The following is a 25,473-nucleotide window of genomic DNA, read 5'->3' on the forward strand; positions in this document are numbered from 1 at the left end:
GTTGCCCAGAGACGTCGAAAAGAGAATTTTCGAAATTCGAGTCAAAGAAGAATTTGTCAGGCATTAACTACATCGTCGTCTCCCCACTCCCCTGTTGGAGGCCGCTTTTGCATAAGCGACAGCGAGTCCGTGGTGTATACCCGTTTTGAGAATCGTCGGTCTGCTACGTTAGACAGCAACTTGCTGTCGGGTATGAAATGTGGGGCTTAACACGTGCGTCGGGCTTAGGTGGGCACAGGTGTGCGCCTTACTCTCTCTAGTCGTCGAGGAAAAAGACATAAGCGTGGCAAAATAAGTTGGAAGGAATTGAACGTGATGGATTCACGAGAAGCATGTATCATCTTCTCGACGTGTGCATGGACGTACGGACGTACAAACAAATGTAAAGTTGTGTTCAGGCGTATCGTATTGTGATCCTTTAGGAGCTTCAAGGGAGACGTGCATGCCGAAATTTGGCTCGAAACACTTACCCGCGTGTTTCGAGGGCACTCCAAATTCGTTTCCGCCGTTTCGTTTCACATCGCGTTTAACGAGTTCGCACTCGCTGCAGCCGGCGCTGGTGCCGTTGTCTGCGGCGTTCGCTCTGCTGCTCCCGCTGAATGAGTAATGCGCAGTCATTAACCCGCCGCGCATTAGCGACACGTGTTTGCGCGCGTCTCTCCCAGCAGCGATGTCCCGCTGCTCTCCTTGAACAGGGAGACAACGGCTCGTTTCCGCTCGCCGGAACTGAAAAGGAGGGGAAAACAGCGACACTGTTGAGGAAGCAAAGAGGGGAAAAAGGAAGGTACATGCCCGGTGGGGTGCGGTCGAATCGGTTTAGTGGGGCCTCGTTAGCGGCCAGTGGGAGTGCTAATCGCCGGATAGTAGGCTGGCTGTGGGCATTTGTTGGGTGCGCCCTCCCCCGCTCCGACCGTCGCTTACAAGGCCGTCGTGTCATCGGAGGATGCAGGCCGGCTAATTAGCGCGCGGAGGAAGGACTTTGTGGTGCCTCTTTAACTAGCCAGGCTTGAAGCAGTAAAGCACACAGCTCGTAAACTGCACCTTACTACGTGGTCAATGGACCCGACTGAAACCAGGTCTATAGGGAGGGGATCATAGCTGGCAGACGAGAACTGCGAGAAACATGTTTCGCGTCGATTGGGCGTTGCTACTTGTTAATGCGGAGGCCTTTAAAGGCCCACCGAGCAGAAAAGGCCGCCGTGCGGCGTCTGTAGCTAAGTTAAATCTAGCTAAATCTAGGCCTCGTGGGGAGCGTGAGTGGCGCACTCTCGGCCGATACCGCGCGGCTTTCGTGATTTTAAGCTTGCCTTTGACGTCGAACGTTTGACAACCGGTGCCCACAGCTCGACTTTATACAATATAGTGGCCACACGTTAAGGCTGAGCATAGGCGTTACAAGGTACGCGCTCAGGTGGATTGACCGGCGACGATGACAGCTGTGATCAGAAGCTCACGGCCGCTTCAGCGGGGTGTGGAGGTTTACCGCAGCGTGTCCCAACAAACCCCCCCCCCCCCCCCCCCCCCCCCCCCCGTTGTGCCAACTGTTTTGTTTGTGTGTGTGCGTGCGTTCGTTTGTGACGCGTTTCTCTTGCTAACGGTCATGTTTTTTTTTTTTTTTCGTCCAGGAAGCACCGTTTGGCAAGACGTCGTCGTCTCTCGGTTTTTCCATATCAAAGAACACGTGAGTTGCATATTTACTTATACTGATATGCGTTTCCTTTTTCATGGATCCGAGAGCTGTGCTCACATGTCGAGCACTCGTCCGCCGCGCTGTTTTTGCGGGGAAGTCACTGGGCAACGTGACTGCCTCGGTGATTGTCGCATCTCGGGCGTTACTTGGAAGTTGGCTCTTACCGGTCGGTCTCGTGCCTCCGTCCTAATGTGCGTTTCCTTTTTCATCGATCCGAGAGCTGTGCTCACATGTCGAGCACTAGTCCGCCGCGCTGTTTGTGCGGGGAAGTCACATGGGCAACGTGACTGCCTCGGCGATTGTCGCATCTCGGGCGTTACTTCGGGGTTGGCTCTTACCGGTCGGCCTCGTGCCTCCGTCCTAATGCGTCGACAGGCGACCCTCTGATCCTAGTTTCGTTTACGTATCACTGCAGCACCGTCGATGCAGCTTACCTCATACCCACAGATTGGACCGACGGCTTCTCTGCCTGCTGAGCTACGGGCTCGATTAGTTCGCTGTTTAGTCGCGTGCAAAGTACGAGCTCGCCTTTTTGGTGAAAGTTCTTGGCGTTTCATTGCCGTAATTGGTGTTTCATTGGAAAGTTCATTGCCGTAAGTTTTATACGTTTACTGCCTGAGACGAGCTACGATACGTCTACACCCTCCGTCTGCACGCTTTTTCTCTCTCTCTGTCCCTCGGCTTTACGGGAAAATCGTTGCCCCAAACTAGCAGCACTAAAACGCCTGCCCCGCCAGCAGTTGCCGTGGTTAAGGTGCTGCTGCTGCTGCGCGGTTTGGTTTGGCGTTGTGTCGACAAAGTTGGGCAATCGCAGCGAACAATGCAGTTTGCCCTCCCGAAGAGGCAAGGGTTGCGGACGAGTCACGCAAGCCAGTCGCGGCGGTAACAAGCCGTCCGCCGGCCATGCTCTCCGCCTCTACGCTCACGTTCTCATCAAGGACAGACGCACCTATGCTGCCGACTGACGTCCGTCTGCGGCTTCAGTTTCTGGCCTCTCCCCTTCTTTTTTCATTTGTTGTGCTGCCCTCGCCCAACACGGTCCCTTCAGTAAAGTCCCAGCAGTTGTGTGCAGCGTCGAGTGTGCACGCTATCGCGGCAACTTCTGCGGTCGGGTCGGGAAATTAACGTCGTCGCTTCCCTGCCTGGGTAACGAACGTTCCGCCGTTTTACTTAGTGGGGGATAAGCGGAGCAGGCGGCTGTCGAATCACACCGTTCCCCTTACCCGAGCCGAACGAAGCAAATGTTCCCGAGCGCTGTGCGGAACTGCGCTCTTGGCGGCGTTCGGGCGTGGGCCTACAGAGATCGCTGCGCGGGTCGGCGCTTGGCTTCCGGCGATTGACTCGCGGAAGTGGCCAATCAGCGTTTCGATGGAGCAGGATGCTTTTACGCCCTCCCTCTCTCTCCCTCTCTGGCGCGCCCTGCGGCCGCCGCCGTCTCGGGCCGGTCGCGGTTCGAGTCGGGTGTTGCGTCACACTGATTGTTGCACAAGGGGCCGGGTGGCGCTGGAGGTGTCCTTACCCGGGGCGGAAGCAAGTGCGCGGGCTGAGTTAACGCTGGCTGTTCGAGCAGACGGCCGCTTCCCGGGGAACGCGTTTACTGCAAATGCGTCGCGGAACTCGTTGTCGCGGCGTTGCGTATTCTGGGAGGAAAGGCGGCAGGGGGAAATTGGAGAGGCCCAGCACCAGTGTTGAGAAACGCTTGCGCAACGCGGCATCGTTGCCGGCCGCACCGCGAGCCCAGTTGTCGCCGTCCGGGCGTGCGCCGCCGAAGGATAACTTGGCGCATCTTCTTCGAGGAAGTGGCGGCTGTTTGCCGTCCCCCGGTTGAGCGATGTACTGCTTGATGGGCACACCTCTCCGCCCCGTGGTTCCTGCCTTAGCTGGTTGCAATGGGCCGCACCCTTCACCCTTGCCTTCCTTGCTACGGAGTTTTCTTCCTTAACCGGCGGAGCTGTTTCTCGCTACCTTCTTTCTCGCTATTGTTGCCTGCACACCCCCCCCCCCCCCTCCCCCTCCCCAGGTGCTTAAAATCCGACGCCTCGCAACTTTCATACTGCCTAGAGTGGCACTGTGGGCTTATGAGAAAATTGTGGGAGAATATCGCACCTCTGTGTATGTATGTATGAGTGTATATATATATATATATCTATATACATACATACATACACATACAGTCTAGTCCACTTATAACAATATCCAAGTTCCAAGGAAATCCCATGATTATAACCGATGATTGTTATATGCGGGGGTTGCTAAATAAAAAGACGGAGCAGAGCTCAGAACATATTATTTGCAGGCAAGCAAGGTTGTACTGCTACCTATTTGTGGAAAAGCAGCCATACTCTGTCAGCTTTGTTTCCTGCACATGAAGTTGGTGCACATCTTTTTCAAGAGCATCTATAGGTGCTTTACCTAGCTATAGTGTATTCTAGGCACTATAGCCTAGCTGAGCGAAGAGTCCTTGGTGGAAATGAGGTCCCTGAGAGACTATCATGCGTTGGGCCTCCTGCGAATGCGCTACCCAAGTAGGCTGTGCAACCGCGTCGTCAGAGTTGTCACTGCCACCGCTGTCCGCAGCACGTATCCGCGCAACGATCGCCTATTCAGTGAGGCACTCAGACGTTTCCAAAACATTGCCCTGACGTCTGATCCGCGTAAAAACGGACGTAGTTGAAGAGGCACCCAGTCAAATTCAACGTAGCTGGCACAAGGACGGGGCCAAAGCGGCGGCATCGGGAGGGGTGTTTCGGGAGGAGCGGCACAGTTGAATCGTTTTCTTAGGGGTGGAAGAAAGAGCTGGTAAGATGAAAGGGCTGACCTTCAATCCATACAGGAACTCAAGGCTTGGCCCTTTATACTCTGGTTACTGTGACAGAAAGAAAAGAAAAGTCAAAGCAGTACTTTTAGTTGCCTGATCTTAAAACATACAAAGCTCATTCAAGTTTATATGTTTTGTATAGTTTTAAAATGGCCTGTGTAGGGCAAAATTTGCCATTGGCATAAGAAAACCGGTTGAAATGATTTCATGATTTTTGTCCCGAATGGTGAAAAGAGCAGCGGTTCATGCATTGTGGCACTGTCTGTTGTCATCCCAGAAGGTGGCATCCCATAAAAGAAGAAAATTACAGAACCACTCGCTTTTACCATAAGGCAAAAATAAAAGCCTTTTGAGAGATGTGATAAATCTGCATGGCATTAATAAATGTAAGCGTAAAAGGTCAGACAGCACTTCCAGGTGTAAAGTGGGAAAACAGCTTTTGCAGTTGCGCACCTTTGCAAACAAAAAGGGATTTGACCTTGTGACTTCTAAAGATAGTATGTATTGACGGCTTCAAGTGTTTGTTTTGTTTCTCTTTTCCTATTGTCGCTGCAGGCCTCCTCCCAATGAGAGCGTCGCTCAGCAGCCACCCCTTGTTGAGAAGATGTCGTCATCGGAGTCTAGCTCGAGCGACTCTGATGACTCATCCTCGGCTTCGGGATCCGGGAGCGACTCGGAGAGCTCGGACAGTGAAGGCTCAGCCCCTGAAGCGGGTCGAGAGGTGATCACATGCTCCCTGGGGAACGTTCATTTGGGTGCCAAGGGACTTTTGCCATGCGTCGAGTAACTTTCCTTTCAGAGTGGTGATTATTTTTGCTTGTGTTTGTTTGCGGTAGGGGTTTACTCTCCTTTTTTCTCCCCTTCTTTCGCCTTTCTTTAGTGGTGAACTTTTCATCTCTTTCTCAAGGTAAAATTTGAGTGACACAAATTTTTACCTGTAAGGGGTGGGGCATTATAAATTCTATAATGGCACCCTGTATGGGCAAACGCACTGCTGCTATTGCAAAGGAACCTGTGGCAGGTGTATGTTTTGTTTAGCAGTAGACTAGGAACACTAAAAAGAGTATTTTACTCATGCTGGCAGAAACCCGCATTTTCTGAGTAGGGAGCACAGCCAACAACAAGCTTTCAAGGAGACCTGATGTGACAATTTTTGAAAAGGCCCGAAGGGACTAGAACATCAAGGCACCATTTTGCGTCAGCAGAACACGAGTTGGCTATGTTCCCTGTTTTAACCGCAGGGGCTGCCCAAGAATGAAAGCAAAAAAAGGCAGTGAAGAGCTTTCTGCACTGTCTGCTTGTCGGTTTATGTCTAGCCACAAGAACACTATAAGGTTGACAGATTTTCTGCCTTTCTTGTCTTGCGATTTTGTTGTCCCTTTCTTCCTTCCTTTTCTTCTGGCCAGTTTAGCAAATGCACTTCGTCTTGTTTAGTTCTGTGGCGGCATTTCTTGCCTTTCTGCTTTCAAGGAGCGATTCCATGGCGTTTCGCTTTCCTTCGCTGCCTCGGACGAGTTTAGAGAAATCCGCGGGTAACGCTTTTGGGTGAGACAGTGGCATGGTGCTGTTTGTTAGAGTGCAATCGTAAGGGCCCTACTGTAGGGCGAGAATGAACAAGAGAGGGGGGGCGCTAATGACAAAACTGTCCCTCTCTCAACCACCCAGCAGAGCTGGCAGCTGGCCGACTTCATCGACAAGCGGAGCTCCTCGGCCATGGGCCTGGGGGGGCTGGCCACCATGGCGGGCCGCCAGTCCCGGGCCGAGGACTCCCTCGTGGACGAGGACTCCTTCACGCCCATCCTCTCGCAGTACCCAAACAACAGGGACGCCGACGTCGCACACATGCTCAAGAGGTGGGTCACACAAGTGGCGCATCAATGCGGGTTGAGGGGCAAAAAGAAAAGATGTCGATGCAGGCGTCTCCGCTCTTACAAATTTACCTGCGCTACACAAGTTTCACCGTTGTGCAGTGGACTGCAAGATTCTTGAGGCAACTATTAGGGTGCACATAAAGGTATCCATTCTTATTGTGAACAAGACAAAAGCCAAAACAACATTTCTTTTCACTCGTTTACTTGTTTGTGGTTGGTTCATGCCTCACCATTGACTTTCTTAGCTCTAAGGACGCTCAGGTTGTTGCGGTCTCCCTGCTTTTAAATTTATTTATCTTGACTGAACGCAGCTGCAGCAGGTCTGAACAAGCCACGTTGCTGAAACACGAAAACAGTGCCAGGAATGCGGTAGAAAGCCAGAGGCGTAGAATAAAAGAAAAGGTTGGAGTCAAAGCCCAAAGGTGGCGACGGTGCGTTTCATGGCCAAAAGGTTGGGAGAGGTGTAAGCGAGACAGTGATTAAGAAAAGCGCCTTTGGAATTTGCTGGTTTTTTGTCCCATGCAGCAACAGCTCACCCATATGCCTTTACGTGAACTTTTGTAGGCAAAATGTGGAGTTGTCCACAGTTAACCACAAAAACAGGTGCAAATTTATGGGTTCTGCTGTGCCTTAAAAAAAGCTTCAGTTGGATACTCATTCCTGGTGTAGCACAAGAAATAGCCCCTGAATATTTTCTTCCTGTGTAATGATTCCTTTGGCATTGAAGCTTTATGGGGCCTAGTTTGCATGACTTGCTAGCAGTGTGAGCAGATTTAACCAGCAAAGTGCTATTTCCGAACGCAGTACTTAAGTTCTTGCCCTTTCCATTGCAGCCCCAGCCCACAGGGTCTGGAGCTGATGCGCTCACCTGCCAGGATGCCCCCGATGTTCTCCCTCTCCCCGGTGCATTCAAGTTCCTCTCGGAGTCCGGCACACCCAGCCAGTCAGGCACGGTCTGCCCCACGCAGTCCATCGCCTGTGGAGCGGCCCCCGGCTATTGTTCCGACTGGCGCGACGGCCGCTTTGTCCGACGACGAGGGCCCCTGCCAAATGCAGAACGGCAGGATCACCATGCGGCTGGGCAAGCAGCAGCCGCCGCCGCCGAAGTCGGATCCAGAGCCTCCAATCAAGCCACAGCCGGAGCCTGTGAAACGGTCGTGGCCATCCAAGGCTTCCAAAAAGGAGACTAGTCCCAGCCTGGTCCCCAACTCGAGGAACAAGCCCGTGCCCAGCCTGGTTCCACCGGTGGTGAAGCCCGAGCCAGTGGAAAGCAGTGCCGCTGCTGCCCGGGCACCGACGCCCGAGTGTGTGACCCCAGTGATCAACCGGGCCCCTTCTTCTAAGCGGAGCCACTCTGACCGGTACAACGAAAAACGTTCCAAAATCCACAAGCCCAGGCCCGTGCTGTCGGACTCGTCGAGCGATGATGAGGCGCCGCCAGCACCTGTGCCTCCGCCTTCCGCGGGTGGCCGTCTGCCCCTGTTGGAGGACAGCCGTGTGGTCGACCAGCGGACTATTGCCACGCCTTCGGTGCCCGCGCGGGGCCGGCCGCCAAAGGCCTCCCGCAGTGATTCCAAAGTGCACAAGGGGAGGGAGGGGCTGGTGGTCCCCAAGAGGGAAGCCATGCCGCGGACTCCCCCCGAGCCCCCGTCCCTGCTGTCGCCCATCGGGCAGCGCTGTGGCAGTGAAGTCCGGGAGAGTGCGCCCACCGCGGCAGCTGCAGCCCTGGCGGCAGCTTCGGCTGCGGCTGCGGCTTCTTCAGACAGTGTGGTTGTGTGTGTAGCTCTCACTCGCCTGCTGCGGTTACCGGGGCGGCTAGGGAAGCCGCAGCCGTCACCGTCTCGCTCCAGGGAGCGTCAGGCGGACGTGGAGCCACCTTCATTGGCTCCGAAGCCCGATGTGGCCAAGCCAAGCCTGGCGAGTGGCGCTGCACCGGCTTCTCTGGCCAAGGGCAAGTCGAGCTCAAAAAGAAAAAGTGGGCCCAGTGAGGACCGGAGTAGCAGCAGGGAACAGGAGAAGAAGAGGCGGGTGTCAACGGGCTCCAGCGGCTCATTACGGGTCAAGCGAGAGTGAGTGGCCGTGCCTTTTGTGTCTCGCACATTTTTGGTGACACTGCATGTAGCTTCAAGGGACCGGTGGGAATGTAAGCGGCTGGGGCCCAAGCCAGTATCAAACCTTGACAAAGTTTCTATTGCGCAGAAGCAGTTGTGTTGTGCACAGTTCACTTTGTACCCTTTCTAAATGTCTAGTTATATTGCTATTTTTGCAGCACTTTGGTGTAGATCTCACTTGATATTCGTGCAAGCTTACTGCTACCTCTTTTCAACCGTCTGTTTGTTGAAGTCTTGAAGCAACATGGTTAGTATATGTAGCTTTGTATTCTGTATGCTATTTGCTATTTGTGTCTCTTGCTTTCGTAAACTTGTCCATCACGAATGCTTTACCATGCGGGACGGACAAGGCACTGTGTTGCTGAGCTCGTTACATCCTGACTGCAGTGGCTGCTTTTTAGGTGGAGGCGAAAAGTGGAGTCAAGATTTCGGTGCATGTGAAAGGTTCCCAGGTGGTAAAAATTAATCCAGAGCCCTCCACTACGGCGCACCTCATGGCCAAGGTGTAGCTTTGGGGTGTTAAACCCCATAGTTATTGATTAGAGTGACAGTTCCGGCTGTGAGAAATGGGAAGCGGCTGTATTCTCAAACGGCGTGCCTGCTTTTGTGTGGTGCTGCAGGCCATCGGAAGCACCCCGGCCGGAGGAAGAGTCGGAGAGCCGGCATGCGTGGCCGGCGGCCGAGCCACTGCGCTCCTGCGACAGCCCGAGCAGCCTGAGCTCGTACTCGAGCCAGCGGAGCAACTCGCGGCAGCACCGGGGGCGGCCCTCGTCCTCCTCCGGCAAGAACCGCTCCTCCGACAAGGGCTCCTCTCGGCGAGACGCCACACCCTCCAGCGACAAGTCCAACAGGAGGCATCACCACCACCATCGGGACAAAAAGGAGTCGGGCTCCCGGAGCTGCTCGCGGACTGCCACCGACGACCGCCACTCGGACTCTGCCGCCATGATCGGCAGCACAGATGCCGTTTCTTCTAGTCAGGTGAGAGGGGATCTGCACTTCCTTGTCTGCCACGGACACTGACACTGCCATTAAGGGGAGATGGGGGTCTTGGAATTGCGAAATTTGGCCAAAAAATCTGGTTTTCAGTGGCTATTTTCAGAAAGTAGAGCTATTTTTCTCTTGGTCAGCCACATATCCCGGCCAAGGAGTATGTATTTGAGCCATAATACCAATCTATAGCACCGGCGACTGCTAAAATCGGCCAAGATTCGATGCGAACATAGCATTTTTTCGACGACTCATCACTTGGGTTCTACATGCGCTATGGCATCCGTCTTGGTCTCATTCAAAAGTGCGTCTTTTTGTTTTCAGTTCTCCTCCAGAACTGCTTCAGTTCGTCCGTTGATTGCAAGTAAAACAGGGATAGAAGGAAGGCTGAACACACCGCCCAGTAGGCTACTGACTGCACGTGACTGCAGGGCTCAATCTGATTGGCTGGGCGTCGTAGGCCGTCTGTTCGGCACTCTCATCAAAGTGCAGGGCTCATCATGTACTTGTTCATGCAAAGACTGGCAAAAGCGCTGCACAGCATAATAAGAAAGCAAATATGTCTATCGATAACCGAAAGGAAGAACGAGCAGTATTAGAAAGTGCCTGGAATACACTTTTCTGTGTGTCTGGCCTAGATGGAGATAGGACGATACTATTAGCTATATGATTACGCCTGAGGGTGCACTAAGGTGCATCTATCTTTGGACCGGCAACAAATTATAAAGTGGAGGATCAATGCAAGGGAAGTGTATTCATTCTATTATCAACGATGGTGCGGCGGCTCAACCCGCATCCCGGCGTGCGCTTCCTCGTCGGCAGTTCGCCATATAGATAAACGATTCGAGAATGATAAATGCTCGCACTGTGCACAGTGTGCGGTGGTGACGTAGTATATGAGTAGATTAATTTGAAAACGGGATTATCCCACGTAGCCAAACGCATGTACACCACAGAGCAGGTGCATTCTGTCACCAGCCCCTTCATTGCAACTCATTTCGTGTGATGCAAACCGCCCTGGAGCCGATTGGATTGCAACAAATGGAGCAATAGTTGCGCACGATCGGCACGGTGCGCTGCCAAGAGCATAAAAATTGAAGCAATGTTCTGGCTTTGCTTGTTTTTAATTTTTCTGCTAAGTGCCGTCTGTATATAGAGGATTGCATAATTTTTCCATCAACTGATTTGAGCAAACTTGTTACGCTCTTGTTGAGTGAAAAGCGAGCTGCATTCTACAGCGTGTCTTTTTTTTTTTCACGTGTTCAATAGATAAAACTGTCACTGTGCCTAGCATTTTTAGGTTGTTTTATTTATTTTTTTAAGGATTTTGATAAATGGTATATCGTTTAATTCGGGATGAAATGAACTGCATGCTGTTAATTGACTGAATGTACCTCAAATAAATGTTATGAGTAATATGAGCTCAGCTATTTTTATCCAATCAGCTATATTTACAGGAATATCAATAGCATCAGCATGCATGGCAGGTCTTAAGCTACACATTCATACCATTTATTCTTTAAAAAGTTTGAATAATACGCCCCTAACGGCACGTAAAAAATTACCTAATTAGGCTCCAGTGTTTTCTTTGCAACTTTTTAACCCCTGAATTAAACTGTGGTTGGATGTTGCAGCGTTACTATTTGTTGCACATCTCTGCAACTGTTTGGTATAACCAGGTAGCTTTTTAGAGGGAAAGCTTTCTTAGCGGGACCTATGCCGTCCTGCCAAAACACCAATGCATTTTCCCCCAAAGGCTGGTTGGTCTACTGAAAAGCTCTAGTGAGATCTCTGGACACGTGGCACATGCGTGAAACCAGGCGTTTATTGTGTCCAAATGGTTACTTGAAAATCGCAAAAAAGGAACGGTTCTAGACAAGACAATACACGTATTGATTATGAAGAAGGAGTGCAATAGTTTATCTCATAAACCACGTATCATAGATGCACTTAGTGCACGAAAAATCGTCATATGGGTTTGTCCTTAGTTTGTGATTTGGGTTTTTGAAGTTTTTACGATCGATTGGACGCACTTTTTATGCAGTTTTGATGTGCGAAAGCTTTCTTGCTTTTCTCAATTTTATTAGTTTGACTCTTTAATCCCTCAGTTGCACATATTCATATAACTGCAACTCGCATGTAAGAATGACGACAGAAACAGTGGCTGTGCTGATCAGAGCGAGAGACGCTTTCTATTGGCCTTGCACTCGTCAAGGGAGGCCTTCTAAAAAGCCACCCGAGTTGACGATGCTGTTAGAGTTGCGCGTAAGTGTGAACTCTCGTGTATTGGAGAGAGAGGGGGAGAGAGAGAGAGAGATCTCACAATTGTGGCCGCAGGTGCACTCGTGGGAGGGGCTCCTGTCGAGCTCGGACCAGAGCGAGGTGCACGGGCACGAGACGCCCGGCAGCCGCATGGGGCCGCTGGCCATGGGGCTGGCCGTGCCCCACGGCACGATGGGGGGCCTTCTGGCCTCCGCCCGCAAGGAGGAGCCCCCGGACAAGCTCGGCACCCAGCGGGGGAACCCCTCCCAGCTCCTCTCCTTCAACTCGCACCGGGAGTGGGAGTCCAAGTGAGTGTCTCTTCTTCGCTCCCCCCTTTGGTGGACGGTTGCGGTGTCGCCAAGTTTGCCCAGCTGCGCGGGCCACAAAATCTCTCGTCCACACTCTCTCCATCGAGGCAGAAAACACAGCTGAGCAATCGCGTCGTTGCTGCGAAAGGATCTTAAGAATCTCGCTGGGCATTCAGTGGCTAAATTCGTCGAGCAACCGCAGCATGCAGAGGTCACACTTTCCTTGTTGGAATTGGCACATGGTAAAGTTGCAGGAAGCACGAAGTACAATGGGCATTGTGCACCAGACTATTCAGCGCTCTGTTTGCAGTAAAATTGCGCCTTTTGACTGGTAAAAAAAAAATTATTTGGATGCCTTTGTGGACAAAGAGAAACCCTTCCTTGGTGGCATTGTTGGCCCTCACAGTGCAAGAAACTATCAAGGTTTTATGCACCGTTTTTCTGCATCAGATGGTTCCACTCCATTTTTCTCATACCTAGTTTGGCATTCTCATTACCACAATATAATCATATTCTAGTGGGAAGCATTGAGACCCTGAAGTGCATTTGTCATAGTCCTGTCTGTGGCTTCATGGTGAGGTTTCACCCATGTAGTCTATCTAGAACCTAACTATGTGTTGTTCATGGCCGCCACACCAACCACCATAGTGATGTCACGCTGGTTTTCAATGTTTCCACACTCTCTCAAACTTCAAAATTTCTACTTTCACCCATTTCACGGCTAATGCTGGCTTCATGTTTGTTACAGGTTGTGCGGGTTGTACTTGCTAGCAATTCACAAAATTTAGCCCTATGGACCTGCCAGTGTGTTGCCTAGCTGATATCAGCAATTCGGCATGGAGGATGGTGCAAAGGCTTGGAGCATGGCGATTGTAGACTTTAATCTGGTAACGTAATTGGGCCGTGTTTACAACTCACCTCAACATCTCTTTGGAGCATGAGCACGAGGCCTTTGGAGGTTATTTTCTTTCACTGCAGCAGCGTTCCCTGAAAGCTTGGTCCCTGCCAGTGGGCGAAATATCTGCAACGACTGAGTGGCAGTAGAGTACTGTGGGCATCTCTTTGGTTGGGGGCTCTCCCGGCCCGTTTAAGGAGTGCAGTGCAGTTGTGACAGCACATTTTCCCCCTGGCCGTGCAGAAATGGCAGCTCGGACTATTTCCTGTGCGAGGCCAAGCGGCTGAAGCACGAGGCAGACCGGGAGGTGCATCGCACCTCGCAGGCCGTCAAGTACCTGGAGGCCGTGCTGTACTTCATCCTGACAGGAAACGCCATGGAGCATGGCCGCGCCGACCTGGACAACGTTTACCGCATGTACAAGGAGACGCTCACCCTCATCAAGTGAGTGTGGCCACCCTTCATCCACTCGGGGGTGGGGAGTATCACGTGGGAGCGCAGTCAAGGTGTACCTTAGGGAGGGGGTGTGGGCCTACTGTTCTTCAAAAGCAATCTCTGGCTCTGTGTGAATTGAACTTTGAGTGAAGCTGCATTACCCTTCATCTACTTAGGGGTGGGGAGTATCACGTGGGAGCACGGTCAAGGTGTACCTTAGGGAGGGGATGTTGGCCCACTGTTCTTCAAAAGCAATCTCTTGCTCTGTGTAAATTGAACTTTGAGTGAAGCTGCATTGTAATAGTTGGCTTGTTCTTTGTAGCAGTCTGATTTGAAGCTGATTTGCAACATGGGCATAACGTTCGCTGTCTGCACTGTTTTTTAGCTAGCCAGACTGATCTCATATTGTCAAAGCACTCTAGGATGTACTCATGTCAAACTTGATGTGTCTCAGTCTGCCTTGTTTAAAACATAGGTGGTCCAGTTATGATGGGTGCTGATGTCTTGTCCAAAAGAGACGTCTATTTTTTTTTTTTCCTCATTTTTTTCCTTCTAATTAGCTTGTCACACTTAGTTCAACATGTTTATTTTGTGTTTGTAGTTGAACCAAGGTTCCCTTTTGTCTTTTCAGGCACATCTCATCAAAGTTTCAGAAACTACAAAATGACGCTTATGGAAGCATTGACAACAAGCTGGCAGTGCTTAGGTGAGTGCCTGCTTGCTTGTTATAATATGCTGTATTCCATTGTGCGGGAGGTTATTTCAAGTTGTGCTCATTTTTGTCATAGCGGCATTAAATGGCATTTGAGGAGCTAAACGAGTGCTACCCACTTTTCTCTAATGTGCATCTGTTGTCTGCCTCCTCCCTTTGCAGCTTAAGGTGTCAGTCCCTGCTGTACAAAAAGCTGTATGAGCTGCACAAAAACGACGTCCGTGAAAACATGCGTGCCCTGAGTGACTTTCAAAAGGTACGTTGGCCGAAGCAGCCTCTCTCCGCTTTGCAAGCCGCTTTAAAGCCTGTCCTTCCTGACACTAGTCAACGCTTCAGCTTTTGTCGCGTTACTGAGGGCTTTGTGGTGTCATAAACTGGCATGTCATGGAAGCACGTTTTAATTTTGTTGCTTCGGGTCTTTTGCCATATGCTTCATAGTTGCAATTGTTACCGCTCGAACTCCGATGTTATTATGGATTCTGCTGTACATACAAGGAGAGGGAAGCCAAAAGGTATAGATTTTGCGACTTTCCGTGCTGGCAAGCAGCAAAAATGTAGTGGACGCTTTGCCTGCCAGAAGACCGAGAGCTATGGTTTAAGAAATAGAAACCTTCCATGCCAGCAGAAGCAAAAAAGTGGTCACTGCCTGCTGTCATGATGAAAATAAAAGTGTCTGATTCCTCTGTCAGCGTGTTCACCTTTGTGGGTCAGTGTTGGGCATGTGCAAATAGATTTTTGACTGCAAAGCGAGTGAGAAATTATATTTTTTGCTTCGAATAATTCCTGGGTGAATAACATGAATAGTTGCAAAAGAATAAACCAGCTGCAGCCATGAGCACTGCAATGAACCAGCAATTAGGTGGCCACACCAAGCATGTGCACATCCGAAAAACATTCAGAATTCCTTCCTTCTGTCCTTTTGTTTATTTGCGGGTGCACCATCCAATCTCCTCTTCTTCTTCTCTCTTCTTCTTCTTCTTCTTTTTTGTTGCAGGTGTTGAACTTAAGATGCACAATTAACCTCAATGTTAGCTCTTACGGTATGTGCTCACAAATGAGGGAGTTCAAACGTACACGTGTAGTGAATACAGAATAAATGCATCCCTTGTACTGGTCACCACTTCTGCACAACAAGTGTAGCGCCCTTTTCAGACAGAGAGATGCAGCCAGACAGTATCATTTGGATACACGCCTCCCCTGTTCCCCTCTGCGGAGCAGTGCAGCCGCGCCTTTGTAGTAGGCGGCTCAGCCCATAGTTGACGATAAAATGTCATGCCTCGATTTCTGTTTGACATGGTTGCTTAATGGGATATTAGGCAATTCTCAATAGTGCCCAAGCAGGGGTCAGGGCATGCCTGCTTGACTATGCCTAACTTGTAGGGAAAAGCTGCAGCCTAACGCCTTCAGCATTTTTCAGGGACTAACACTTACTCCGATCGAAGGAAGTATTGAGTAATGCATTATTCACGAGAAAGCATTAGATGTTCCATTAAGCGAAAATGTGGCGCCCGGCGGCAGCATGACTGAAAGACAGCCAGGAAAGCGGATGTCAACATGAACAGAATGCTTTTAGAAAAGAAAATTATGTGGGTCAAGGATTTGAATTACCATCCCTCTGAGTCTCGCCTTCAGCGAACAATGCAGGACCTGGTGAATGCTTTGTCAACGACGGACAGGACATTGGTGATAGCAACAAAATCGATCTCTTAATTGTTTCTGGCGCTCTTTGCCCTCGTCGGCCTTGCGCCATAAAAAGACAATCATCATCAAAATCGATCTCTTTAAAGGAGCCATGAAGAGAGAAAACAAGTTTGGTTCATTCAAAAGATTGTCTCGTTAGAATCATACTGACACCACTTTTAACGTAAACTTCGCTCAAATAAGCTACATAATTAGGAAAAACGGGAATGTTCATGCGACCCACCAGCTCATTTCCCGCAACAGAACCTATGATGTCACATGAGCTAAGCTCTGCGATTGGCGGAGGCTGGCAGAAGCAGACGCAAATTAGGTAGAGCTTACAAACTAGACGAACGAGCGATTCGCGCTTAAATTTAGGGCACATTCTTTACAAAGCAATAAGAATGATGGAACAAACAGTGGAAGTTACGAAAGCACATGTAAACATAGAAGTACTGATGCGTTCTGCTGTTCGTACTGCGCACAGCATGCTTGGTTTCGCTGCACAGTACCACGGGGCTTGGGGTTGTCTCAGACGACACTGGCCGATTGACGCAAGCAACGGTGTCTTACGTGACTCCATTTGTCGAGCGAGCACTGTTTCAGGGAACGAATATTTTCTCCCAGAACAAAAACAAGCCAGGTTTAAATGCGGGCAAAAACAAACCAAACGCTTGCCACGGTATGGTGGCGCCATCTAGGTTACGGAACGTAAAGAAACGCGGGAACAAATCAACACCGCTGTACAGGGTGGAGACAACCTTTGAACGGTCCCGTGCCGCCGCAATTGGGCCAACGGGCTCAACGCGTTATTCTTTTCGTTTCCCACGAGACCTAGCAACGCGAAACAGACAATATGATTCAAACTTCTTCAGTAAACCGCGTTGCGGCGATAATTTTAGCGCGGTTTTGACACAATGACTTGCTTCGGCGGCGAGCGAGCAACCGAAAATGGCGGCGCCAGCGTAAACGTGTCTCTACCCTGTACGGCGGATGCGTGAATGAAGGTACTCTAGGCTGCAGAGCGGTCTGTTTCAGTGATGTCACTTGGGGCCACGAAAACGCACGATTGAGCGGGAAAATCAAAATTTTAACCTAAATTGTTTAATTTCTCAGTGAATAAAGCACCGTTTGTATCCGGACAAGCGCTGGGGGCACTATAAAACACGAAATCTTTCGAATAAAACCAACTTGCATTTTCTCTTCATGGCTCCTTTAAAAGAGCCATGAAGATGAAATGCGAGTTTGGTTTATTCAAATGATCTCAGGTTTTATTGTGCCCCCAGAGGTTGTTTGGATACAAACGATGCTTTATTTGCTGAGCAATTAATCAATTTGGGTTAAAATTTTGATTTTCCTGCTAAATCGTGCGTTTTCGTGGTCTGCAATGACATCACGGGAACCGACCGCTCTGCAGCCAATTGAGAAGCCTTGTCTGCCATTAGTGAACCTAGATGGCGCCACCATACCGTTGCAAGCCGTTTTCTGCCTTGGGTTTGTTTTTGACCGTATTTAAACCTGGCTTGTTTTTGTTCTGTGAGAAGATAACCGTTTCGTGACACATAGTGCTCACTTGACAAATATGGTCACGTAAGATACCTTGGTTGCATCAATCGGCCAGTGTCGTCTGAGACAACCCCAAAGCCCCGCAGTCCTGCGCAGCTAAACCAAGCATAGTTCGCGCAGTACCAATTGCAGTACACATCGGTAATTCTATGTTTATGTGTGCTTTCGTAACTTCCACTGTTTGTCCCACCATTCTTACTGATATAAACAGATGTGCGCTAAATTTAAGTTTAAATAACTCGTTCGGCAAGCTGATAAGCTCTGCTTAATTTGTGTTTGCTTTTGCCGGCCTCCGCCAATCGCAGAGCTGGATGGTATGATATAATAGGTTCTGTTGCGGGAAATCAGCTAGTGGGTCACATGGCCATTCCCTTTTTTCGTAATTATATGGCTTATTCGATCGAAGATTACGTTAAAAGTGGTGTCAGTTACATTCTAACAAGGCAATCTTTTGAATGAACCAAACTTGTGTTTTGTCTTCATGGCTTCTTTAAGAGTCAGCACTTTAACCCTGGCCAATCCTCCCTTGTGGGTGCAGGCAAACAATTCAAGGGCATCGTCATCGGCTTCATCACTCGAAAGCTGTAGGAAAAGACATATCACGACCTACCGTTAATGTGCCAGTGATCACACACGTAAACGGGTTGGAACGGGTTGGAAATAGGATTTGAATGGGTTGGAGCCAAAGTCTGAAATGGGATTTGAACCCAGCTTGTGCAGTGCGCGAGACCAACTTGCACAATGCTTGAGCCTTGGCTTCAGCAAACAAAAAGTGCGCCTGTAGAATGTGTTGTGTATTGAGGCTTACAGGAGTTATTTGAGCACTGCGTTTACATTAATAGCAAATATGCAGAGTTTACAACGGTGACGGAAGAATGAAACAAAAGAGAAGAAAATTTCCTTCTGTGGGTGCACGCCATTGCCTTAAAGGAGAAAATGACGAAAACCAAAAGGAAAATAAATGACAGACTGATTCTGTGAGAGTTTATGGTCTAGCGCTGGCCAATGCCCCTTGTGTGTATTTTGAAGAGCATCATCACTCGGAGGAGACCTACCGTGGAGGATTGCACAGCTTGAAATGAAATTTTATGCTTTTAGCAATCCTACAGGTAACCACACAAATCATCATTTTGCGAGCCTAGTTATAACAGAGGTGTGTGCACTAGCGTCTCGGCATATGAGGCTCGGCTCACGCACGGTACCTCACCATTTGCTGCACTCGCATCTCCACTCGCTTCCCTCTCAATTTTTGTTCAAACGTGAATGAGCCCGTGGGAGTTTTCACTGCATCAACTGCAGGGGCTAAGACAAGGACGCTTGTGCATACACACTGCTCGAACCGTTCACTACAAAGAAATGGCTGTGTGTGTTCCTGCACACTACTTTGGCAGTCTAGGCTCCTGTTCCGCTATTTGGTGCTACATTTCTGTGTGCACTGTTTGTTGGGCAAAGCCACATTTGTGGCAGGCAGTGCGGGTCAGATTGTGCTCGCAGCAGCGATGTGCAGTACCTGGCATTAGTGGCAGAAAATGTCAAGGTTGAGCTTGCAGCATTAATGCGACGCTGCACACAGCTAACTTGCTAGCTGGTACTCGGGCGAGGAAATGTGGGTCGTGAAGGTTCTGCTTGCAGCATTAATGCACAACCTCGCCCAGCTAGCTCTCTCCCAAGAGTGGGCGTACCTGTACCAGGAGGGGTGGGCAGTGTTGTTGAGTCCAGGCTGCCTTGTCCGCTGCGTGCAGGGCTCGCTGGGCAAGCTGGCCTCGCCGCCGCTGGCCCCCGCCGGGGGTGGCCGCCTGCAGCAGCGGTCGCCGTGCCAGCCGTCGCCGCACTCGCCCACGCCCTCGCCCGCGGGCAGCGTGGGTTCCCAGAGCAGCGGCTACAGCAGCTGCGAGCTGGCCAGCAACGGCCACGGAGGGGGCAGCCGGCAGCAGTCGGCTGCGGCCAACGTGGTGCCCGTCCTGGCCGGTGCCGCCTCGGCCGTGGTGGTGGCTGCGCCTCCTCCGGGCGCGGTGGCGCTCCCGCAGTCCCAGTACCTGATGCTCCAGCGGCAGATCGCCAACCTGACCTGCCTGCACCGGTGCCACGACATGTGGGAGCAGGCCGACTCACTCACCAGCCGCTCGCACTCCCGGGGTCTGTATACGACGAGCGCTTCATTGAGAGCTGTGGGGCTGGGCAATCTTAGTGTCTCGATTTTATTCTTAAGGTGCATTGAAGAGCAAGGAGAGAATAGTCGGTTCAAGCTATTTCTAGGTGTGCTATGCTTGCAAGAGCGTTCCAGCAACAAAAATTACAGCGCATTGCTGCAGTGATTTGCTAGAACCTTCTCAACCTCTTTTTTTTTAAATCTTAGCATGTGCAAACGTTTGCTAGAACCTTCTGGACCTGTCAATTCTCATGAAAGGGATTCAAATCAGCATTGAGCCGTTTCGGTTTTCATTTGCATCATCTCTTCTAATGGGGCCAGTTCTAATGGTTCAAACTGTCAAGTTTCACGGCGGCATTCCTGTATCTAGTCCTGTAGCCTGTATTATTGACAGAAGTAATGAGCCTTGGCATTTGTTGAGATGCCTGAACGGTGTTGTCAGTGCGCCTGCATGCCACGCTTTGTGAGCTTGTGGTGCTAACCGGGACTGTCCCCCCCTTCCCCGGATGATGCAGAGTTTTTCCAAGAGCTGGACCGGGACTGCGGCAAGCTGACGCTGCACAGCTCGTGCTCGGAGCTGGTGAAGTACGTGCAGGAAGGTGTGTGCCGACTACGGCAGCGCGTCGCCACCACAAACAACCCCGCGGACAGCAGCACGTGATGTGGGCTTCCCCTGCCGTCACCACCCGCTTTGCCACCGGTCCCCCCCCAAGCTCAGCTCTTGCTCCCCATTGCTGCTGCTGCTGCTGCCGTGAGAGGGGGACCGCTGCCGTGAGAACTGTGGTTGCGGGTTGGCCGGCAGAGGCACGTGTGTCAGCCAGCAGCACTGCAGGCTGCAATATGGTGTACACATACACACACAAGCACGGCATACTTTTGTTTCTGTGTTTTCCCACCCCGTGGCGGGTGTTCTCGGTTTATTGTTTTTTTTTTTTTTTTTTTTTTAAAGGGTTCGTACGGAACCTCCTGTGAGCCACACTTCCCTGTTATTTTTTAACATTTTTTCCTGGCCCCTTGTATTTTGCCCGTGGTTGCCTTTTATTTTTTTGCTTGTTTGGAGTCTTCCCCCCCCCTCTTGCGAGAGCCGTTTGTTCTTGTTACTGCCGGTACCCACTGTTGTTGTGGTTGATGTTCGTGTACATAAGTAGGCGGGTATGCGGAGGAAAAAGAAACACGAGGAGGACAGTGACGACAGAGGACGGGCTGGGGGAATTGGAGGAGGAGCAGAGAAGCGTGTACATAATGAGTGGCAGGGGGTGCAGTGTTTGTTGCTCCCCTCCCCGAGGCTGTGCTGTTACTTAGTTGCATGCACCACCCAGCCGTGCCGGGGATGATGACCACGCCTGAACCCACCACCACCCTTGGGGTGGGGTGTGGTGTAAAGAAGGGTGCAGCAGCGCTCATTCGTAAACTGTATAAAAATCATTGTCACGATGCAAAAGAAACAGCCACCCCTGCGAGGCTGGGAGGTGAAGGGGCCTTTGTCTGTACAAGGAATGTAGAGACACTCATCAAAGCCCCTTTTTTTTTCGGGCGTCCTACGGTTGGATGTGTGGGTTGTTTGTGCACCCCCTTCCTGTGGCCCCCGACATTTTTTTATTATTATTATTATTGTTGTGATCATGTTCTCGTTCCCTTCTGGAGAAAGGCACAAAAGATTCTCCGCTGTAATTTAAGGCATTTTTTTTTCTCTCTAATGCAAAAGTGCAAAGGAACCCTGCTCCACGGCTCAGATTGTTATGTGGCGAGGGCCAAGGCTTCTCCGTCGACTATCAGCCAAGCAGTATCCCTGGCTCAGAGTCCCCATCGTGCTGCAACATCATGCGGCACGATGGTTTCCTGGCAATGTGCGAAGTGTCAACAGGGCTTTGTCTATCGGAGGGCGAGGCGACCAGGTTTCTTCCCCCTTCTTTGTATTCAGTTTTGTCTTCCTCCCTCTCGACGTTTTTCTCTCTTTCTCTCATTTTCTCGTCCTCGCTGTAAATAACTCGCGTGGGGGATAGAAAGGCTGCGCAACTAGCTGGCCTGTCGTTTGTTTAGGGAGATTAGCGGACTGATCGGGGATAGGGTTGGAGACCAGGGCTATGGGATGCTCCTACCAAACTTTCTGAAATAGAGTTATGTATACACACACATACAATATATATATTTATATACACGGCATTCTTTTTTTAACGTGTGCTCGGATACACTGCAACAAAGCACAAGATCTTTAGTTCCCCTTCTTAATTTCTTGTTTTCTCTGCATTTTATTTATTTCCCCTCCCAAACCCTCGTGTGGGTGCAGCAGCTCAGTGAATTGGGGCTTGAGGGATACTTTTTTTCCTGTCTGGGTCAGATTGACCTTTTTATTTATTTGTAACACTCGTGTTGTGTTCCCTCTTTATCTTTTTTCCGCACTGCACTAATGCGAGAGCAAATAAATGTTTTATTACAACTGCTACCACATGCAAGATTTCCTTCCTCCTATTCTTTGTCCTCACAGGGAAGGTTTGGTTTTTAGCCGTTTTTATCGCACACTATGCGGGTTTTTTTTTCTCTCTGGGGGTAACAAACAGTCTGGGAGTTCAAAGGGTGCACAATTGTGTCTGTCGGGAGGTTGCAAGCCTGTGCAAGTTTGGCGCTCTCCTCACCTGTCTGTTGTGATGGGGATGCCTTCTTCTCGCTTTCCTCGCTGTCGGTCGTGCCGGCGTGCAGTGCCGGCCCAGTGCCCTTGCCTTGTGTGCACGGCCTGCCAGGGGGGAAAAAATAGCTGATGCAGCTCCACTACAAAGTGCTTTAAAAACACAGTATTTTTATTTGTTTATCTTGGAAGTGCCATAAAGTGCTGTGTGCGAGGGATGGTTGAAGAAGGGTGCGGGAGGGAAGCGGGTTTTTTTTTTCCTTTTATGCGCGTGTGCCTCGCGTCACTGCGTCTGGTAGGGTGCTGGTACGTGGAGACTTGCCTTTCCAGTTTGTGCAGACTGACTAGTAACTCGATGGCGGCCACTTTCTTTGTTGTTTTTTACATTTTCTTGAGGGATGGTTGTCTCTTCTGTACTCGTGGGATGCAACAGTTAGCTGGCAAGCACTGCAAGGGCCATCACAAATGTGTTCCGGGAACGGAGAGCCAAGTTTGTAGACTACTGGGCCTGGCCGACGTCTAGTGCGGGCCTTTCCTCCTGCCTCGGATTTTATTTATAAAAGCAGCCGACGGAACAGATGTAATTAATATATATATATACATATATATATATAGCCGCGGGTGTCTGAGGCAGGCACTATTTAACGAGTGGGGACTAGCTCGATATGCAAGTGTGCCGTTACTATTTTTTTACTGGCCTGCCGGAGATGCGGGTGATTTTTTCACGCTGGAGGGCAGTGAGGCAGTGGTCAGGCTGACCGTTCTCGCGCAAGGTGCAAGCATTGGTTGCGCACTCTTCTGAGCCCTTGCTAACTATGCCATAGGCCTCCTGCGAGGGGCCGCCCTGAAGATGTATGCACTACTCCCCCTCCCTCACCCACTGCCCCCTCGAAAGGACGGGCATTGATGCACGTGTTTGGCCAGGCCTAGCACATCGAGTTCTGTGCAATGCTGGGCTGTGCACCCCATTTTTATGCCCCTCCCCTCCTCCGATTGTGGACGCCCATTGGGGCCGCACCTGTTTGATTGCAACATTGTTGTTTCCTAAAGGGCCGCGCATTGTGATGGCTGTCCCGATTCGGTTATCTGACCATCCGACGGTAGGAGCAATCTTTGAGCTGTGGTTTCGTTGCCCTCCCATTTTGCCCAGTCCTTCCCCTGTCCTCGTCGCCCTTGTACACCTAAACCTTATAAATATATATATATAAATACGCGTATATATATATATATATATATACATCTCCAGAGAATGTTTTTTTGTTACTCTTGCGTTACAAATGTTGTACATAAGTGTAAATATTTTTCCACGTTAGAGGAGTGTGCAGAAATGTCATATTGCCTCTCTGAGCCACGAGTAGTGGAGTCATGGTTTTTTGGAGAGAAAAAATGGTGTATTTGCTTTCTTACAAAAGCTATAAAATATATGCATTTGAAAAGAACTGTGCCTCGCTGTTTTCTTGGCCCATGTGCGCTGGGGTTCACTCCGCTCCGCGCCTTTCGTGTTGTCGAGGTGAAAGGGGCTCATCAAGGACATGCACTCACAGAGCTGGTCATAAGCAGTGTGTGAAAGTTTCACCAGGTAGCCACCAAGAAATAACCAAAATTGTTCTGATATTACGGGAAAAAATTTTCCACCCAGTTCTAGAGAACTTGTCTCCTATCTTGGTTTGTTGGGGGCTGTCTTAGCGAGTAAAACGTCAGTGCATGAAGCCAGGTTTTTGCTCTGCACTTCTATAGTGTATCACCATGCACTAGGTGTGTTGCAGAAGTACTGCAAGACGAAACAAATTCCACTGGAAATACTTAAAATGTAACAAAAAGGTCGCCCTTGCCACAATACGGGAGGCAGGATGAGAAGTGCTTCCTTGAACAGAAACTTGATTGGGGACCAATTACACAGAGCTTAGGAGAGCAGCGATATGCGCTTTGAAGTGTCGATGCCCTTTAGTTTTTCACAAAATCTAAGTCTACATTCGATGTCTCCACGCTGCTTAATGTCGCAATAGATAAAATGGATAAACCTTTTGCTTGCTGGAGCTTCTATTCTTTTTTGATGAGCAGGCAGCCATATTTCTACATCTGGGAGTATGCCAAATTTTTACTTCAAATTGAACATTTTCTATTGAATACCTTTGCTTCAACATATATGCAATTGAACCTCATTATAAAAGGCATGGATGTAAGAGACAGTCGAGTACAAGGGACACTATTTACCCACATGGAAGGGTGTCCTACCTTTCCCATTAAATTGACCATTTTTATCACAGACATAGGATGTAGAAGATGGTTGTAATTCAAGTTATCCTTGAATTTTGGTCAACAGTCTCGCTTGTTTTGAACAGGCATTTTAACTTTTAATGCGGTGTCGCCAGTCACGAACGGCATTTGCGTCCGTTGTGGAATAAGAGGGGACGAAAGATGCCCGCAGTCACTATTCATTATAACTTAAGCAAACGCACAGTGGTTCAGTCAGCTATGAAACGACAACAAGAAGCCCTGCCAATGAACTGCAATGTAGTGAAGTTGCTAAAGTTAATCGCCGTGCGTACGAGCCCGACTGTGAATGTGGGCTTCTGCGCAAGCCAAGAAAACTGGGAATGCGCAGTGGGCTTTCCCAATCGTGTAGCTCCCAATCAAGAAGCATTGCAGATTTTAAGTCCTGCAAGCGTGATAAATAGCCAGAGGGAAGAAGCTGTACGCTCTGGCTATTTTCATCATGCTTGTGAACTCTGCATCTACGGTTTCATCTTCTGCAAGCATCGAAAGAAAAATATTGTAGAAGCTGTTGTGAAAAACAGTGTAAATAATTCCTGGCGCCAAACATACATTAGAATAAACCTTCTGCAACATGCTGTAGCGTTATTTTGAGCTTATTTTGATCGTACGGTGCCTACGCTGAACGAGGGGTTGATCAGGTAGTGAATACATAGTTCCCTGCTTATAAGAGACGTCTCAAATAAGAGACAGAAACTGCTCCCCAGTACGTGTCTCTTATAAAGGGGTTCAACTGTAGTGCTGAAGCAGCGGAACAAAAGCTTGTCGGACATCATTGCAAAGAAATAAAAATGTGTGAACTATCTGACTAGTCGCAGTCCATCCAGTCACCGAAAGAGGTTCGTTGCAAAGAAATAAAAATATGTAAGTATCTGACTTGTCGCAGTCCATCCAGTCACCGAAAAAGGTTTTACTTTTGTGCTAGCATGCTATAGCAGACTTCAGTATGACCAAGTATCTTGTTGCAGGGGTAGCCAATTGGTAGTAACTCTTGGGTCACTCGCTCGCACTGCCTAGAAAATTTCTCCATTTTTAAATTTCGGCTTTTAGGTTTTATGTGCAATTAATTCTATTTCCCCACGTTATCAG

At 49.8% G+C, this 25,473-nt stretch overlaps 1 protein-coding gene across 3 annotated transcripts in view; it reads left to right on the forward strand.

The window, feature by feature from the left end:
* The window catches only part of LOC144174167 (uncharacterized), a 239,773-nt gene extending 216,224 nt beyond the window's left edge, over nucleotides 1-23,549 (forward strand). For 2 of the 3 annotated variants that reach the window (XM_077702674.1, XM_077702672.1), the window contains exons 11-21: nucleotides 1,626-1,681; nucleotides 5,064-5,229; nucleotides 6,174-6,361; nucleotides 7,213-8,448; nucleotides 9,111-9,471; nucleotides 11,818-12,050; nucleotides 13,189-13,389; nucleotides 14,012-14,086; nucleotides 14,255-14,348; nucleotides 19,081-19,474; nucleotides 20,003-23,549. In XM_077702674.1, coding sequence (XP_077558800.1) covers nucleotides 1,626-1,681; nucleotides 5,064-5,229; nucleotides 6,174-6,361; nucleotides 7,213-8,448; nucleotides 9,111-9,471; nucleotides 11,818-12,050; nucleotides 13,189-13,389; nucleotides 14,012-14,086; nucleotides 14,255-14,348; nucleotides 19,081-19,474; nucleotides 20,003-20,148 — 3,150 coding nt within the window. In that variant the 3' untranslated portion in view covers nucleotides 20,149-23,549. The remainder of the gene's footprint in view (nucleotides 1-1,625; nucleotides 1,682-5,063; nucleotides 5,230-6,173; nucleotides 6,362-7,212; nucleotides 8,449-9,110; nucleotides 9,472-11,817; nucleotides 12,051-13,188; nucleotides 13,390-14,011; nucleotides 14,087-14,254; nucleotides 14,349-19,080; nucleotides 19,475-20,002) is intronic. The other variant, XM_077702673.1, reaches the window with a different exon arrangement.
* Nucleotides 23,550-25,473: the final 1,924 nt, after the last annotated feature.

The sequence above is a fragment of the Haemaphysalis longicornis genome, unplaced genomic scaffold, assembly GCF_048455015.1.
Source record: "Haemaphysalis longicornis isolate Haplotype H1 unplaced genomic scaffold, Haemaphysalis longicornis Haplotype H1 scaffold_3, whole genome shotgun sequence".
NCBI classification, from domain to species: Eukaryota; Metazoa; Arthropoda; class Arachnida; order Ixodida; family Ixodidae; genus Haemaphysalis; species Haemaphysalis longicornis.